Genomic DNA, 17,876 nt, shown 5'->3' with positions numbered 1-17,876 from the left:
CTAAAAAAAAAATTAAAACCATTGACAATAACGAAATGAAAAAAATATAAGAAAAATTGCCAAAACAAAATTGATGCACGTACAAACTTTGCCCTCTTAAAAAAAATTGTTAAACCGTTGACCTTGACCAAATGAAAAACCCGTTGAACAGAAATTGATAATCTCAAATCTCAATAATGTGAAAATGGGTGACATAAATAAAAATTGAAGGGGCAGAAAGGAAATGATGCATATACACCTACTCTAAGCAGTAAGCACCCGTAGCCGCGTCTCACCGGTGACCACTACCATGGGCTCGCCCTCCTTTCTTTGAAGGGAAAGGAATTATTCATGGAAATTAATGTGAAGTAACGTTAGAAAAATTTAATTATTAAAAGAGATTTTTAATATTAAAATTATTTAAAAAAATATCATGTTTACTATATTTTAAAAAATTAATTTTTTTATAAAAAGATAAATATATATTTAATTATTTTTTCATTTATTTTTTATAATCTTTATAGTAACTATTTTTATTTCTTTTAAAATCTTAGCCGTCTTTATTTTGGCATGTATTTTTTTTATAAAATACTTATTTAGTCTAATTGGGTTAAATTTTAATTCTATTTCTAACATTTAAAATCTTATATTTTTACCCTAAATATGTTATTTGGTCAAAAGTATTTTTTTTTACAAAAAATATTCTTTTTTATTTTATTTTTTTTAGATAGTGATAAAAATTGTAATAGTGATGATCATAGTGGTAGTTCTAGTGATTTAAGAGTAAAAGTAGTAGAAGAATAAAAAAAATAAAAAGATAATAATAAGCAAAAAATAATACTTTAAAAGAAAAAATTTTAATTTCAACTAGATGATAAAAATAAAACTAAACAAAATATTTAGAATAAAAATAAAATATTTTAAACATTAGAAATAAAATTAGAACTTAACTAAAAGGTTAAAAACTAAAATAATATTTTATTTTTTAATATATTTATACAAAAATAAAACATTAAAATTATTTATTTCTATTAGTTTTGCTTTTTTCTCATAAAATTATGAAAAAAATAAAATTAGAAGAAAAAAAATAATAGCACAAACAAAATAAATCAATTTATTTTTCTTTTTTAGTTTTTTACGTTGATAGTAATTGTTCCGTTCGTGAAAGTCTGGTCGAACTATAATGACTCCAGAAAATAGTGTGCTGCTAGCATGGGAGAACTATACGTCGGTTTCAGTTGAATTTCTTGGGTGAAAAACTTGCAAACGATATTCCAACGCTCAAGTCAAAATCTGATTTTAATAATAAAGAAAAGATGAACAAGTTAAGTAGAGAGTGTGAATGTGTCCTCTGTGCGTTGTTTTTCGTTTCTTATATAGAGTGAGAATTTGTTGCGCTAAACTTGAGTTTTGTTGAGATTTCCAGTGGATTCCGTGCACATCACTGTGTGAGTTTTGGGATTATACCATTTTACTAATCGTATTTGCTATTTGATTTGGACCTTACTTGTTCGAGGTTATTGCGTTTTGTGGCCAAGGTATGATGTACACATCATATATAGCCCCCAAACATGACCTGTCTTGAAGGAAGCAGGTCGAGCTTTGTTATTTGTATACCTCGGCCATGTCTTGTGGTGTGTAATAGAGTGTCCCAGTCCCAAACTCGACTTAGTACCTTTAGAAAATCTAAAAAGTTTGTTATTTATTTTTAATATATGAAAATGTTACCTAGTTTCATGCGCCCATTATGAATTGATTGATATGACACGTGGAATGAGTTTTGTGAACTCCTGAGCATTTGATTAATGTATTTTTTGAAGGATATGAAATCGGGGGTTTAGATTAAAAATGTTTGATTGTACACAACCATTTGGTTTTCCACCATGGTCTTAAAGGGTATTCTTTTTCCCAAGTGGATACTTGTGGAAGTTTCGAAGAAAAAAAATTTAACTCTCTTTTGTCCCCAAAATGAGTAAAAAAAGTGAACCTTGGTCTCTTTTTTTGTTTGCTTCCTGAGTTCTTCTTAGCATTAGGCCAATGGAAAAGGAAAAAGTAGTAATTGATGAGAGTGACCCTTGTTGTTGGGTGGACGATAATGTGAAGAGTCATGTGTCTCGATTTAACGATGTTGAGTTGGTAAAGGTGCTAGGTTCAGAGGTTTGGGTCAGGGAAGGTAGCCAAATAAACATAGAAGTGTTACCATGTGAGGAGAATGATCATGTATGTGAGAAGTTGAGTGATTGGCCTTACTTTTACTTGAATAGCTGCTTGTTGATGGAGCTAGGTGTTAGGTTGTCTTTTTCAGAATTTCAATGTGGCATTTTATATTGGTTAAATTGTGCTCCAATGCAGTTACATCCCAACTTCTGGAGCTTTGTCAGGGCTTTTAAAATTTTGATGGAATTGCTGGAGCAACCCCATCTCTAAGACTGTTCTTTTCATTGTTTCAAGTAAAGGGGTTGGTAGGGGACTATGGGTGAACTTAAGTAGTCACCCTAGTAGATCATTTTTTGCTTTATATAAATCATCATTTAAAGATTTCAAAATAATATTTGTTAAAATTAGGGGTTTATTAGACGAATTTCTATTTTATCCGAATGAATACCTCGAGGAGAGATTTACTCTTTCATGGTCTTCTGAGCTTGTGCAGGTATTAGATGTTGAAAATAGGTGTGTTAGTTATGGAATTTTTAATTTATGGAATGGAGTTTAAAGAGTTGTTATCTGTTGTTGAGTTATTGAAATGGGATATGGATAAGCAAGCGGTATTGGATTATATAGGTAACTTGTGTTATGCTAAGAATGTGCTTTTTTTTTCCTTATTTGTGTATTAATATAGCTCGATTTTCCAAGCAGGAGAGAAAGCTCCGACCATAACGACAGCTGGTCTAAAATCATTTTTCAGTCAGAGGAAGAAAAGCAAATAAGAGAGGTCAACAACAAATGTGGATAATGACACTGGTATGAGTGCTACTCAATCTGAATTGAAACCAAAAGCGAAACGAAAGAGAGGGCAGCTGACTATTAAAGAGAAGACGGCCGAAGTTATTGATTTAAAGGACAATAATGATCTGAATCTTCAGTTGGTGGAGACTACATATGAATCATAGAAAAGGATGCATGAATATCTTGAAGATGATCATGCTAAGTCTCTTTGGTCTAGGTTATTTCCCTTTATGGCCAATTCCCTGCTGATGTCAAAATGATTAATGAAATTGGCCATATAGGGGCAAGCCGCTTTCTACAGGTATATTTGTTTTTTTCTTTTGTTCATAGTGAAATTTTCACTTGGTTTTTGTCTAACTTATGTATTTTTTAGGTCATTGAAACTCGTCTTGTGTCGATCAGACGGTCACAGGAGCTGGCTTCTAAAAAGGAAATGAAAGATGTTGTGACCATTGAGGAGCTGACTATGGTTGTGGATGAAAAAGAAAAGAAAGTTGTTGAACTTTCTTCTTCTCTAAAGCAAAAGGACTCGAAGTTGACCGATGTAAAAGGTCTTCAGCTGTCAACAGAAGGTGAATTGAAGAAATTGAAGGTCGAGAATGAGCAGCTAGGTGCGCGAGTGAAGGAGTTGGAGACCGAGGTGTATGAGGCTTTTGCTCAAGGATTTGACTGAGCAGTTTCTGATGCAGAAAATTCAAGAACTATTAGAAAGTGCACCGAATCATATCAAGTAATACCACGGTAAGTGGATTATCATTTAGACAAGGATTAACGAATTAAGAAACAATGATTAATTGATTAATCTAGTTAAACAATTCAAAATGTGGTCAAGCATTATTCAATTCAAAATTAAAGATCTAGATGAAACAATAGTGAATTAAATGAAGGCAATGAACTAATGGAAATAACAACAATTAAATGAAGCAACTATGAATTAAAAGAAAGCAAATAAATGAGCACAAATAAACAAAAGTAATAAAATGAAAGCAATAAATTGAAGACAATAAAATGGAAGCAATTTACTAACAGTAATTAAATGAAAGCGATTAAATAAAAGCTATTAAATGACAGAAACTAAACGAAAGCAATTAGATGGAAGCAATTGAATGAAAACAATTAAATGGAGGAGAAGGTAATTTAGTTAAAAGTGTTAAGGTTTGGAGATGCTCAATTCTCAGGATCAATGATTTTTACTTCTGCCTCATTCATGCAAGATAGATATTTGACAAATCATAGTTAATTAAATCCCAATTCCTTGGTGATTCAATTTTTCTTGACTTAATCATTTGCTAATTTCTTGATCATTTATTTATGAAATGATGTGAAGCACATTATCTGATTCAAAACTACACAAATCTTAAGATCCAAATTTGGTTGATTGAATGTCACTTATCAAATCCAGATCAAAAACCATAAGAATTATGAGAAAGAGCTTTCAAGCTTAGTTCTATAACCCATTCTTCCCAAATGAGCATAAAACTCAAATCAGAATTGAACTATTTCCCAATAGATTCAATTCTTTATAAAGTTATAAAGAAGAATGAGAACTCTTTTTTGAGAAACAACAATGCATGAATCAAAGGTTGAAAAGCAATTATATCAATCTATTAGAATTTCATAGAGCTCCTTCCCTTAACAGAGAGAATTGGTGACTCATATTACAAAGAAAAGCTAAAAAATCAAAGAGAAAGAATGTGAAAAGTGAAGAAGAAGTCCCCTTTTAGAGCATTCTCTCGGGACTTTTATAACTATCCTAGAATTCAAATGCAAATTAAATTCAAATTATATGAAATTTAATCTTTTTTAACTAATAATCACTAGTGACCATTTCTGCTTGTAATTGGATATTCATCCTTGATGAATTACTAATTGTGACTTCACTGAGCTGGGCTTGGAATGGACTTGGAAGTGGGAGTGTTAAATTTGGGAGATTGGCGTATTGCACTTGGGAATAGGGCGTGTGACACGCCCATTGAAAAGGAGGGGTTGAAGGCGTGTTGTGGCTGCATGCCCCTTGTGATCTAATGTGTAAAGCGCCACATATTTGATGAGTCTGGAGGTGTGTCCTTAGCATGCAACACACCCTAGTCTTGGCGTGTAACACGCCTTCAATCTGGATGAAATTGGGCACTCTGGATGACTTCCTTTCTTGACGTGCAACACGCCATCTCTTCAATTATTTAAGGGAAGTGCCTTTCCTGGCATGCAACACTTGGTGCTGGCGTGTGACACGCCAATTTTGCTCTTGGAGGGTGCATTTTGGTGGCATTTTTAAAACAAATGCTCCCTTGTCTTGGCGTGCAACACGTTGGGTTTCACGGTGCTTTTTTTAGCCCAAAGATGTTCGTTGTTCATGGTCTAAATTGAATGTCCACTATAGACTATTATATATTGTTAAAAAGATCTAAAATAGCTTTTTAGTGCCACTGAAAGTGCTTAATTTAGACCTTGGTAGCTCAAGTTATCCTTGTTAGAGTATGAAGAGGTTCGTCCTACGGTCCTAGCATGCAACATGCTAGCCTTGGTGTGCAACACGCCAGCCTTGATTTTTCTGGCAGCAAAGAATGGTGATTTACACCCTTAGATTCAGCGTCTACTATAGAGTATTATATATCATTGGAAAGTTCTGAAAGTTGGCTTTCTAATGCCACTAGAACTGCTTCATTTGAATCCTTATATCTCAAGTTATCTTTGTAGGAGTATGAAGAGGTCAAGGTTGTAATTTCTCTTTGAATTTTTCTAGGCTTGTTTCTAAATCTTGCTTCCGTGGGGCTTGTTTCCTCTTGCATGTCACCTTTCTTGCTTCTCCCAAAGGCTTCTTTGATTGTCCTTTTCCTCCTTTGTCCTTGATTAAAATTTTTCAATAATTTTCTACACAGATTAAAGCACAAAGCAACTCCAAGACACATCGATTAAAATACAAAAATCTCAATTAAAATAAGAAAATTACTAATCTTTGTCCAAAAAAGGAAACTCCAAGAAACATTTATTAAAAGCATGAAAATCTTACTAAAAGCAAGAGATCACGAAATTTATTCAAAGAAATGATAACTAAAAACAACTAAAGATGCTCATGGATCAGTTTCTCAAGTCAGGGTTGTGTGCCCAAACACAAATGTTGGGAAGTTGGATGGGACAAAGGTGGTTGTGAACGAGGAGCTAGCCAATGATGATGCTATGGGCGAAAAAGGAAATGAAAGTTCAAGCATTGGTGAAAAAAAAAGACTGATTTTACTTAGTGATAATGTTTTTAGCTTTTGTCTAGTTTTGAACTATTTTTGCTTTTGCTGATTTTGTAAGATCGATTTTGTTTTGTATTTTGTTTGATTGACAGTTTCCAAGTATGAAGCTCGGTTGTTACTTTATCTGCTTTATCAACAGTTTGAATGTTTTGGTAATATATGTCAACATGTCCTTTGGAAATATAAAGAAGAAATGGCATTTGTGACTTCTTTATTATGTTCACGAAATAATGAGTATGATTGGCGTCTGATGATCGGAATTCACTCCTCATATAAAAATGATGAATCCGCTCATTTGGCAAGCGCACCAAAATTATCGTCAAGTAATAACCCACAGTGTAGTGGGATCTACAGAGATTGGCAGATTTGAACAATTTTAATTAATTGGTGAATTAGTTAAGCTAAACAGAATAGATTGTGATTGCAGAATCATAAATGGGCAGAATTATAAATGACTCAGAAGTAAAGAAAAGCAGTAAAGTGCAGAAATAGAAATGGCAAGAATGTAAAGGGCAGAAGCTTAAATGACATAAATGTAAATGGGAATGGGGATTTGCAGAATATAGAAGAAAGCTATAAAGAATGTGGAAGATGAGAATAAGGGAATTCATTGAAATCAGGAGATGTTGTCTCTTTGGATTAAATCCAACTTATATCCTCTTCAATCATGCAACTCATTGACCTCTTGGCAATCATGATTGATTGAGTCACAATCCCTTGATGACTCAATCTCTCAGATCTTGATCAATAGCCAATTCCTTGGTCTAATTGCTCATGAAGAGAGATATGCTTGGTCCCTGATTATACCACACATCATCATAGGTCCAAGTAGAGGGAGGATTTTATGTCACCATATCCAAACACCAAAACCCAGATCCTACTCAAGTGTGAGAAGGGGTTTCTAGCATGGTTTCATGTTTTCATTTCCAAGGTTTCCATGAAACCCATTTTGCATTCAATCTCTTTTCTAAGATAATTGAATACTAAGCATGAAGAACGAAATTCCTTCTAGCAAATCAAAGAGAAGATGAAGAGAATAAGAAATTTGCTATTATTAATCCGAAGAAATTTGCTATTATTAATCCATCAAGTACAACAGAGTTCCCTTTCTCAATGAGAGGAAATTTAGCTACTCATAGTTCAGAGAAAAGTACTCAAGATGGAGAAGATGATGAAGTAAAAAGTAAATCTAAAAGCTCTCTTCCACACTTAGCTTCCTAACTGATTAACCCCCTTTTTCAGTACTTCTTGAGGTTATTTATACTACTCCTAGCTTTAAAAATAAAAGAAATACAAAAGTGAAAAGAAAAATACAATTTGGAGGGAAAAAAACTCAATAAACGTGATCTCCCAGGTGGCGTGTGGCTGCCACTTCAGTGGCGTGCCACGCCTTTCGCTGATTCTGGCTTGGCGTGCCACGCCCAGCTCATCAAGTGGCATGCCCTCCTTCATTAGCATCCCTGGCGTGCCACGCCTTTGAACCCAAGTGGCACGCCCAGGGTCGTTTAATCACTTGTGTAACCTGGCGCGCTATGCCTTCGAGCCCAAGTGGCATGCCAAGGGTCTTTTAATCACTTGTGTAGCCTGGCGTGCCACGCCTTCGAGCCCAAGTGGCACGCCCAGACCTTCTCCCTCTTCTTTTTGCTTCTGGAAAATTGAACTAGCATGGCATGCCCAGGGACTGGCGTGCCACGCCCATGCTGTGTGCATGATCCATCTCTCTGGAAAGTTGAATTAGCGTGGCACGTCCAGGGTCTGGTGTGTCACGCCTATTTGTGTGCATGGTCCTTTGTTGGCGTGCCACGCCCAGCATTCAAGTGGCATGCCCAGCTCTTCTTTTGGTTAATTGGTGATGATGGCGTGCCACGCCTGAGACTCAAAGTGGCATGCCTATGTAGATAGTGGTAGCTGGCATGCCACGCCTTTGATACCAAGTGGCATGCCCTTATGGTTGGCCTCCTAAATCCCTCTCTGAAAAATATAACCAGCGTGCCACACCCAGAGGCTGACGTGTCACACCCATCATTTTGTCTTGGTTCCAGTAGCTGGCGTGCCACGCCCAGCATTCAAGTGGCACACCATAGTGAGACTCTTGAGCTGGCGTGCCACACCTTCGATGCCAAGTGGCACGCCCAGCCTTTGCTTTGGCCTTCTTGTACGCTGGTGTGCCACGCCTAAATGCTCAAGTGGCATGCGAGACTGGATGTAAGTCACATTATACTGAGTAGCTGAACCAGGATACATCTGTGTGTCATTATCCTTTCTTTTCTCTGTTTTTGGTTCTGCATTATAAGAGACAAAACTAAAGTATCTCAAGATTATACTATACAGCAACACTTCTTTATAACACACCTTGCACATAACTCTGTTTTGGCTCCTACTGCATCAAGAGACAAAACTATAGTCTCTCCTATTTTTTACTCAAAGTATCTCAACTGAACTCAAGGTTGAAGTCATAATCAAAAGGAGGCTAAGATTCAACCCTCTTCTCTTAGCCACTAATGACTATCAATTGGTATCAGAGCTTGGTCTCAAAGATATTAAGCAATAACTTTGAGGAAAGATCCTAATGGCGAACAACATTGGTTCCAACATGGTGGCTTACACATTAACAGAAGGACAATCCAATAATTGACCACCATTTTTCAATGAGAAAAACTACAACTACTGAAAAGAAAGAATGAAAATCTTTGTTCAATCGGTAGATTACAACCTCTAGAAGATAATCATGAATGGTCCTCAAATCCTTACCAAAACTGGTGTTGATGGTGTTGTTACTCCCAAAATCGAAGCAAAGTGGAATGAAGCTGGAAAGAAAAAGGTGAAACTCAATGCTAAGATAGTCAACATGCTAAACTGTGCAATCAGCTTCGAGGAATACCGAATGGTTTCAAGATGTAAATAGCAAAAAAAATCTAAGATAAGCTTCAAGTCACACATGAGAGCACCACAAAAGTAAAGGAAACAAGGATTGATATGCTGAGCAAAGAGTATGAGATATTTTCTATGAAGGAAGGAGAATCAATTGATGACATGTTTGAGAAATTCTCTATCATCATTAATAGCTTAGATGCTATGGAGATTACTCATCCAAACAAGTGCTAGGGAGGAAGGTCTTGAGAAGCCTAACAAAAGAGTGGAAAACTAATGCTACTGTTATCTCTGAAAGCAGTAACCTAAGTTAAATGACCTATGATGAGTTGAGAGGAAAGTTACTAGTATATGAAATCTCTGACATAAAGAATGATACAAAAAAGAAAGGAGTGGCTCTTAAATCTTGTATTGAATCATTGGATGATGAATCTAGTGACTGTTTATCAGATGACGAGATTGTATTTTTTGCCAGAAAATTTAGAATAATGATGAGATTGAAAGGAAGAAGCAGAGGAGGCAGCTCAAAGGATTCAAAAAGGGACATCAACAAGGTCATTTGCCACAACTACAGAAAATTTAGACACTAAAAATATGACTGTCCCAACTGCCACAACTTCAGTGTAATTAATTATTTGATTAATATTTTATGGATTTTATGTGTTCAAAAATTATTTTTAATATGAAAAATATTTGTGTGTTATGCAGCTTATGGTGTGTTATGCAAGAATGTAGAGCCGCAAATATTGTCTGAGCCAACATGCAGGTAACGTGTTGCTTTAGGTGAAAGTAGCTTTCTCAGGGAAGAGGGACGCATGGCGAGCCCCCATTAATACGCAAGTTGCATGTAGCTTTTGGTGGAAGCAGCTTTTGCAGTGAAGAGTAATGTATGGAGAGCCTCCATCAATATGGGGGGCTGCGTGTTATTATGGGTGGTACAGAGACTCCTTTTCTTTTTAAGAGAATTTGCGTAACTTTTAACAGATTATGTTTGCTTTTTTACCAACATGGAAAATATGTATTGTTAGTATATTTGCATGCAGGAGACATGCTTGCTTCGGGAACATGCAATGCAGTAGAAGCTTGGCTTTAAAAGCATCCCACCCGAGCTCACTTTCTCAAACGAGTAGAATCACATAGTGAGAAACGTGAAGAGAGTACAAAGAGCTTTCTGTATATTTAGAGAGAGTATTTAGTGGATTTAGTATGATATTTATTCATGAAAACTTGTAAACGTTTGATAGAAAAATGGTACGTGATTATATATCAACAGTAGAACATATTGTTAACTATTTGTGACAATATAATTTCATAAGTTTATTATTTTTTCTAATCAAGAGCTTATTATTTTGGCAATATTATTTAGTTTAATTATTTTAAAAAATATTATTTTTAGCAATATTAGTGTAATTAATTCTTTGATTAAATTTTTTTGGATTTTATATGATAACATTCAGAAATTATTTTTAATGTGAAAAATATTTGTGTTTTATGCAGCTATATGCCATCATGGTATGTTATGCAGGAATGTGGAACAGCAATATTGTCTGAGCCAACATGCAGGTTACGTGTTGTTTTAGGAGGAAGTAGATTTTGCAGGGATGAGAAATGCGTGACGAGCCCTCATCAATACATAGGTCGTGTGTTGCTTTTTGTGGAAGCAGCTTTTGTAGACAAGAAGGACGCGAGGTGAGAATACATCAACACGGGGGCTACATGTTGCTGCATGTGGCGTAGAGATTCCTTTGCTTTTCTAGAGAATCTACACAGTTTTTCAGAGATTCTCTCCTCTTTTTGACCGTCACGGAAAATTCATATTGTCAATATGTATGCATGTAGGGGACATAACTTCTCTAGAAACACGTGACGTAGCAGAAGTTTGGCTTTAAAAGCCTCCCACCTGATATCCCCTCCTTAAATGAGTAGAATCACATAGTGAAGAGAGTGAAAAGAGTATAGAGTATTTTATGTGTATTTAAAGAATATTTAGTAAATTTAATGTAATATTTATACATAAAAAATTATAAACATGTATTTAGTAAAAATGGTATGTGATTATACGTCAGTGGTAGAACAAATTGTCAATTGTTTGGGACAATATAATTATGTAAGTTTATTATTTTTGCTAATCTAGAGCTTATTATTTTCTAAATATTATTTTTAGTTTAATTATTTTGGTTAATATTATTTTGAGCAATATTAGTGAAATTAATTATTTGATTAATTGTTTATGGGTTTTATGTGATAAAATTCATAAATTACTTTTAATATGGAAAATATATTTTGTTTTTAATATACAAAATATTTTTATGTTATATAACTATATCTCATCATGGTGTGTTACGCAGGAATGTAGAACTGCAACATTGTCTGAGCCAACACATAGGTTATATTTTGCTTTAAGTGGAAGCAACTTTTGCAGGGAAGAGGGACGCGTGATGAGCTCCCAACACGCAGGTCGCGTGTTGCTTAAATCTATACCTAGTGCAGATATTAACTGTTCACAACATGGCACTTACATTCTTGAAAAAAAAGTATATGTTAACAAGTATGAATGCAGTCAAATTAAATATGACAGAAAAAAAGGAAAAAATATATTCAAATTTCGTCGTACATCTTTTTTAAGATTAGTTTAAAATTTTTCTTTCTCTTCATCTTTCATTTGAAGATCTTCCTTCGTCTTTGATACATTACTTTTTCATCCTGATTGTACAATCAAATATTAGTAAACGGATTTTTATATTTTAAAGAGTGAAGTAAAAAAGATCTTAAATTAAATATAAAATATTAAAAATAAAAAAACGAAATTTAAAATGATGTAAATGGGGTCACAAACGGACACTTTTTTATTTTTAATATTAGGGGAGAAGTGGTGTATAACAACGATATGGGGCTGCATGGTGCATAACCGGAGTGTGACGGCCAAGATCGAAGAAATCGGACGGTCCGTTTTGAGGAGCTGAAATCGGATGGTTCGATTTTAGGCTGGGCAGGTACGCAAATCGGACCGTCCGATTTGCGCCCCCAGCCACGTGTCGCGCATGCACGTTGGTCCAGAAAAAATGATCAAATCGCAACCACCCGAGCTCCCTTAAGCCAGTTTCACTTTCCCTTTCCCATTTCACTTTCACTTTGTTCCATTTCTCTTCTCCCATATACCCCATCCCCAAGCCACGGTAGTTCACTCCATTGTTGAAGGTTTGACCTCAAAAAAATTGGACCACACAGAAAGTATGCCTAAAAGAAAAAAAGTAAAAGATGTGAATCGTCCAGAACTCTATATTGCTAATTATCTTAATCATCCTAATTATGTAAGTTTTTAATCTAAAATTTTTTATTTTAGTTAAAATAATAATTATAATGTTAGAGATTAGTAATAGTTTATTATAATGATAATGTTAGGAATTAGTGGAGTAATAATATTTAGATATTTGAGTTCAATTAAAATGATATTAGAGATTATTGGGTATTAATATTGTTCAGATATTACATTATAATAATAAATTAATTATTGTTATTAATAGAATAATTGCAATAATAATATTGTTAATAATAATACGGTTATTATAAAATTTTGGATGTATGATAAATAAATAGAATAAGTAATATTAATATTAATTGTTATAACGCTTATTGTAATAATAATAATTATTACTGCTAGTAACGTTTAATTTAACTATCAGTAAAATAGAATACATATAGTAGTGGTGCTAATGTGCTGTACGTGTGAATATAAATAAGTTAAGTAGTTTTAATTGTTAGTAATAAATAATTTTTTTGTAGTTACTTAATATCGTATTAGTAGTCGTTCGTAAATAAATATTATGAATTAAAAATTGTTGAATTAATTATTTATGCTATAAGTTTAATATAAATAATTAATGAAGGGTTAGTGATTGATTTATTATTGTATGTTTGCTGTTAGAATAGAATAAAATAGAGTAGTTAGTTATTTGAGTATTACTAGATAATATAATAGTTATTTGTATAAAGTATTGTATTGTATTGTTGTTATTAATATATTTATTGATTCTTATGTGTGGTTGATTATTTGATAATGAAAATTCGATTCTTTTAAGTTTAATTTGTTAATTTATTAATATTATTGTTTTTGTTTAGGGATCTAGAATGTTGCAATGTGACCACTACATGCCGCCGGATCGGTACAATCCAATAGTGGAGGGGTTTTTACGAGACACCGACTTTTATTATGTTTCACAGATTGGAGTTGTCCAATGTCAGGCGGCATTGGTTAATGCTCTGATTGAGAGATGGCGCTTTGAGACTCACAGCTTCCATTTTCCGATTGGTGAGTGTGATGTGACACTGGAGGATGTGGCGTTAATTTATGGTCTTCCGACGAATGGTTTGCCAGTTACGGGACCGACACTGAGTAGTTATGAGGCGTTAGAGGCTGAATGCTTGGATCAGTTTGGTGTTGCACCTAGGCAGACAGACTGTAGGGGAAGTTTCATCAAGTTGACGTGGTTTCGAGCATTGAAGGATCAGTTAGTATTGGTTGATGATATCCAGATTCAGAGGTACGTGAAGTGCCACATAATGTTATTGTTTGGAACCGTTATGTTTGGAGATAAGTCTGGAGCAGGGGTGCACTGGAAGTTTCTCCCATTACTCCGTAACTTTGCCGGGATAATACAGTTCAGTTGGGGTTCGGCATGCCTGGCACACCTGTACAGAGCTTTGTGTAGGGCAACTCGTGTCGACTGTAAGGAGATTGATGGTCCGTTGACACTCTTGCTTGCCTGGGCTTGGATCCGCCTACCGTTCCTTGTGCCGATTCCTAGCAATCCTCGAATCTTTCCGATTGCAAATAGGTAAATTTAATTACTAAACGCTTTATAATAGTGTATCTTAAATTGAGTTGATAAATGTATATTAACGAATTGCATGATGTTAGGTGGCATAACTGGGAACGTGAGAATTGGCCTTACAGATTGAGGGAACTTGAGCACCTTAGGGGAAACCTGGATGCTCTGCAAGAAGGACAGGTCTGTTGTAATAAATACGTAGTTGTTTTCAATTAGCCGTGTTATTATTCATTGTGTAATCCTCGGTTACTTGCATAATGTGTGCAGTTTGTTTGGGAGCCTTATGCAATTGGTCGGACCGATCCAGACGTGATTCCTCCTGACATCCGTCAGCATTCGGCTATTTAGAGTGCCACAGTTCCGCTTATATCTTTTGAATGTATTGAGTGGCATGCATCTGATAGGCTGAGGAGGCAATTTGGCTTGACTCAAGGTGTTCCTCAACAAGAGCGTGACCTAGGTGAAGCACACGGCCAAGTTCTAACAGGTCCAAAGAATCAAGATTGGTCTGGAACCCACTCAGTCTGGGTTATGCATTGGATGAACCGGTATAGTCATATTCTTGTTCAAGACACGGTGCCATCACAGCATCAGTCAGATATCTACTTGCATTGGTACCGACGTACATATGGTGACCACTTGCATCTGTCACAGCTCGGACTGGAAGAGAATCAGTACAGTGATCCTATGATTAATCATGAGAATCAACAAGAACAACCACCGCCACCACCACCACCCCCCTCACAGACACATGCACAACAAGAGCCTGAGCAGTTCAGTCCATACATCCCTGATACGCATTCTGCGGATTACTTGAGTATTCCAGTTCACTAGCAGTACTGGAATGTCCCGCACCAAGAATCAGGTGAACATGGTTCATTTAGCCAGTTGCTTGGATTCATGGCTCCTGTGTCAGGTTACTCATACCCAGCATACGGAAACATTCCCACCGACCAGATGGCCCAACCGAGTGGGATTGCTCCAGGTAGATTTTTATTGGATGCGAGACCTCGACAGTTCACTTCGTCTGGTACTTTCGGAGGTAGGATTTCTGTTGACTCAAGTATGAGTGATGATGCCACGAGGGGGATCATACAGAGTGGAAATTCACGCCGTGTTCCGATGAATCTCATTCTAGAGAGCTACCAGCCAGTTGATGAGGACAATGATGACTATCTGGTTGACCATCCAGATGGGGATGAGGATGAGGATACGGATGATGATGAGGACGACGATGAAGATGAGGAGGATGGTGAGGATGAAGATGATGGGGGTGATGGTCTGGATGATGGTTCAGCGCCTACTGTAGGTAAAAGAATTTGTTACCTGATTGGATTTGGTTATTGATTATATGAGTTGATTAGTTGACTTGATTAGTTGGTGGTCGAATTTATTGATTTGATTAGTTGTTTATCGGATTAGTTGTATATTGATTATTTGAGTTGATTAGTTGACTTGGTTATTTGGTGGTCGAATTTATTGATTTGATTAGTTGTTACTTTGTATATTGATTAATTGAGTTGGTTAGGTACACCCACTGGTGAAAAAGGAAAAGGATACAACCTTAGAGCTGACCCCTCTCGTCGAAGCGCCAATCGGTATACCCCATCCGCTTTTAAAAAGGTTGCAAAGAAATGCAAGAAATTAGTCAAAGATGTAAAATGGGCAATGAGAAAATGATGTTGGAGTTATTCACGTCTTGGATTTAGTTATTTGTATCGTATGACTTATGTATCTATCAGGTGTTGGACTTATGCATTTAGTGGACTTGTTTAAGTACAATGTGTTGGACTCATTTATGGTTCATGTCTTGGATTTAGTTATTTGTATCGTATTTATTATGTATCTATCAGGTGTCACAACATGCTGTCTCAGGTTACTCAGAAAAAAGTGCTAAGCCTCAGATGTCTCTCCCTCAACTATCGCAAATGCAATCGGCACGATGTTGTTGTTGCTATCCTGTGAGACTGCAACCAACAAACAACCCTTGTACTTTTCATACAAATGAGTTCCGTCTACCTACACTATTGGCTTGCAATGTCTGAATGCTCTAATACAAGTGTAATAACTCCAGAAGACTCGGTGTAGTACATGAATATTAGGAACCAAGTCATTTCCCTGATATGCAGGCATCGTTTCAAAATGAACGACTGCGGATGGCTCCTTGTGACACATAGCCTCAAACCATATCGGCAAGGCTTCGTACGAAGCTTCCCACCCACCGAAAATTGACTCCACTGCCTTCTGTTTTGCCAACCATGCTTTGCGATAACTTATGGTGTAGTTAAACTTTGCCTGTACTTCCGCAATCACTGATTTCACCCTTATAGACGAGTCAACTTCTACCAATGGCTTTATTGCTTCTGCAACTGTGTTGGAATCCAGCTTCAAATGATCTTGAGAAATGGTGGCCCTAGTACAGGTGTGACTTCCATTGTACTTCCTTATCTCCCAACTTTCTGGACATTTTGGTCACCCTGATCAGCCAATCACATCCTGCACCATATTGGGTGCATTTAGTATAGAATGTCATCGGTTCTGACTCATACACCCGATAATCTACACCTCTGCAGATTGTATAATCTTTCATCGCCTTAATTACTGTCTCCCTAGAACTGAACTCCATTCCCACAGTAAATTCGCCATTTGGCATAAAGGGAAGCTCTGCTGCAATCACATCACAAATTTTAGAGTTGTCAGAAGTAATAATCTAATAAACTAATAATCACAGAACGATGTCGTTGGTCCGGCTGAACCCGTCGGCCCGGCTGAACCGGTCGGTCCGGTTGAACCCGTTGGCCCGGCTGAACCGGTCGGCCCGGCTGAACCCGTCGTTCCGGCTGAACCGGTCGGTTATCCTGAACAGGTTGGTTCAGCTGACTTACTAAACAGCAGACTAACTTATTACATGCTATATTTGGCCTATTTACCGTTGTCTCTACTGTTTCTCATAAACTCAAACCTCATGCTCAAATCATACTATAACAAATCTTAATTTAAATTGATGGCTCACCTGCATTTACATATTGAGGAAACTCCGGCTCATGCATAGCCTCCAAATCCAACGACCGCATGAAACTCGGCTCCACAAAAGGCTGCTGGTTTGCTAGTTCATTTGCCACATCCGCCACATTTGCCACCATAGCCTCGTCAGCTTGATCTTCGTCTACACCCGGATCAACAACCTCGTAGTTACTTTCGAACTCTTCTTCACTATCACTGTTGTAATCTTCCAATTCAATGTCTCGGTCCACTGTAGATTGCTCGAACTCGACATACAGTTCGATGAACGATATTCGCGACCGACTTTCAAGATACACTGAAAACATTTCTTGCATGCTCGCTTCGTCGGTCACGTATTTCGTTTGAAATTGCACGAACCCACCAAAGACAGGTACAGGATATCTGTACAGAACACACGATACTCTGCTAGATATTTGAGAATCTATCTTCTCAGAAATGACACCTTTTAATTCTTCAAATGAAAGTGTGAACGGAATAATAATATCCAACGGATTTTCACATACAAACTTTACTCCTTCTGATGTTTGTAATAAAATTTGGCCATGGTAATACACTTTTAATCTTACTATATCATCCATGATAATAGAGAAGAGCAGATATACAAACTAAAAGAAGAGATCCGGAGATAAGAAGTTTAGATACTTGTAACACCGGAGAAGAAGAAAATGAAATGAGCTGCTCAGCTGCTCAGCCTGAGAAGGAACATATATATATATATCACATTCAAATCGGACCATCCGACCGGTTGCATCCTCTTTCGAAATTTTTTGATCAAGAAAATCGGACAGTCCAATTATTAAGAAGCCCGCCCAAAAATTTTGAAACCCAGAAATCGCTGGGTCCGATTTGGTGCTCTTTTTGAATGAGGCCTAAAATCGATCGGTCCGATTTCCTTGGGCCAAAAAAACTAAAATCTCCCCACGCATGAAATCGCACGGTCAGATTACCATGCACGCGACCTCACCACGCACAAATCGAACGGTCC

The 17,876-nt window shown here is 36.4% G+C and overlaps 1 protein-coding gene across 1 annotated transcript; it reads left to right on the top strand.

Annotated features, from left to right (window-relative positions):
- The first annotated feature begins 14,767 nt into the window (after nucleotides 1-14,767).
- On the top strand, nucleotides 14,768-15,547 carry LOC107493765 (uncharacterized). Its single transcript, XM_016114816.1, has 2 exons — nucleotides 14,768-15,176; nucleotides 15,396-15,547. The coding sequence occupies exons 1-2, from the start codon at nucleotides 14,768-14,770 to the stop codon at nucleotides 15,545-15,547; spliced, it is 561 nt and encodes a 186-aa protein (XP_015970302.1).
- Nucleotides 15,548-17,876: the final 2,329 nt, after the last annotated feature.

The sequence above is a fragment of the Arachis duranensis genome, chromosome 1, assembly GCF_000817695.3.
Source record: "Arachis duranensis cultivar V14167 chromosome 1, aradu.V14167.gnm2.J7QH, whole genome shotgun sequence".
NCBI classification, from domain to species: Eukaryota; Viridiplantae; Streptophyta; class Magnoliopsida; order Fabales; family Fabaceae; genus Arachis; species Arachis duranensis.
This window is presented reverse-complemented; position numbering and strand designations above follow the sequence as displayed.

What these genes read in the sequence shown, in the direction of transcription:
- LOC107493765 (XM_016114816.1), top strand. Translation starts at nt 14,768, where the DNA reads ATGGCTCCTGTGTCAGGTTACTCATACCCAGCATACGGAAACATTCCC. An exon ending in TGGTTCAGCGCCTACTGTAG is followed by an intron (nt 15,177 to 15,395) that starts GTAAAAGAATTT and finishes TGAGTTGGTTAG; the next exon opens with GTACACCCACTGGTGAAAAA.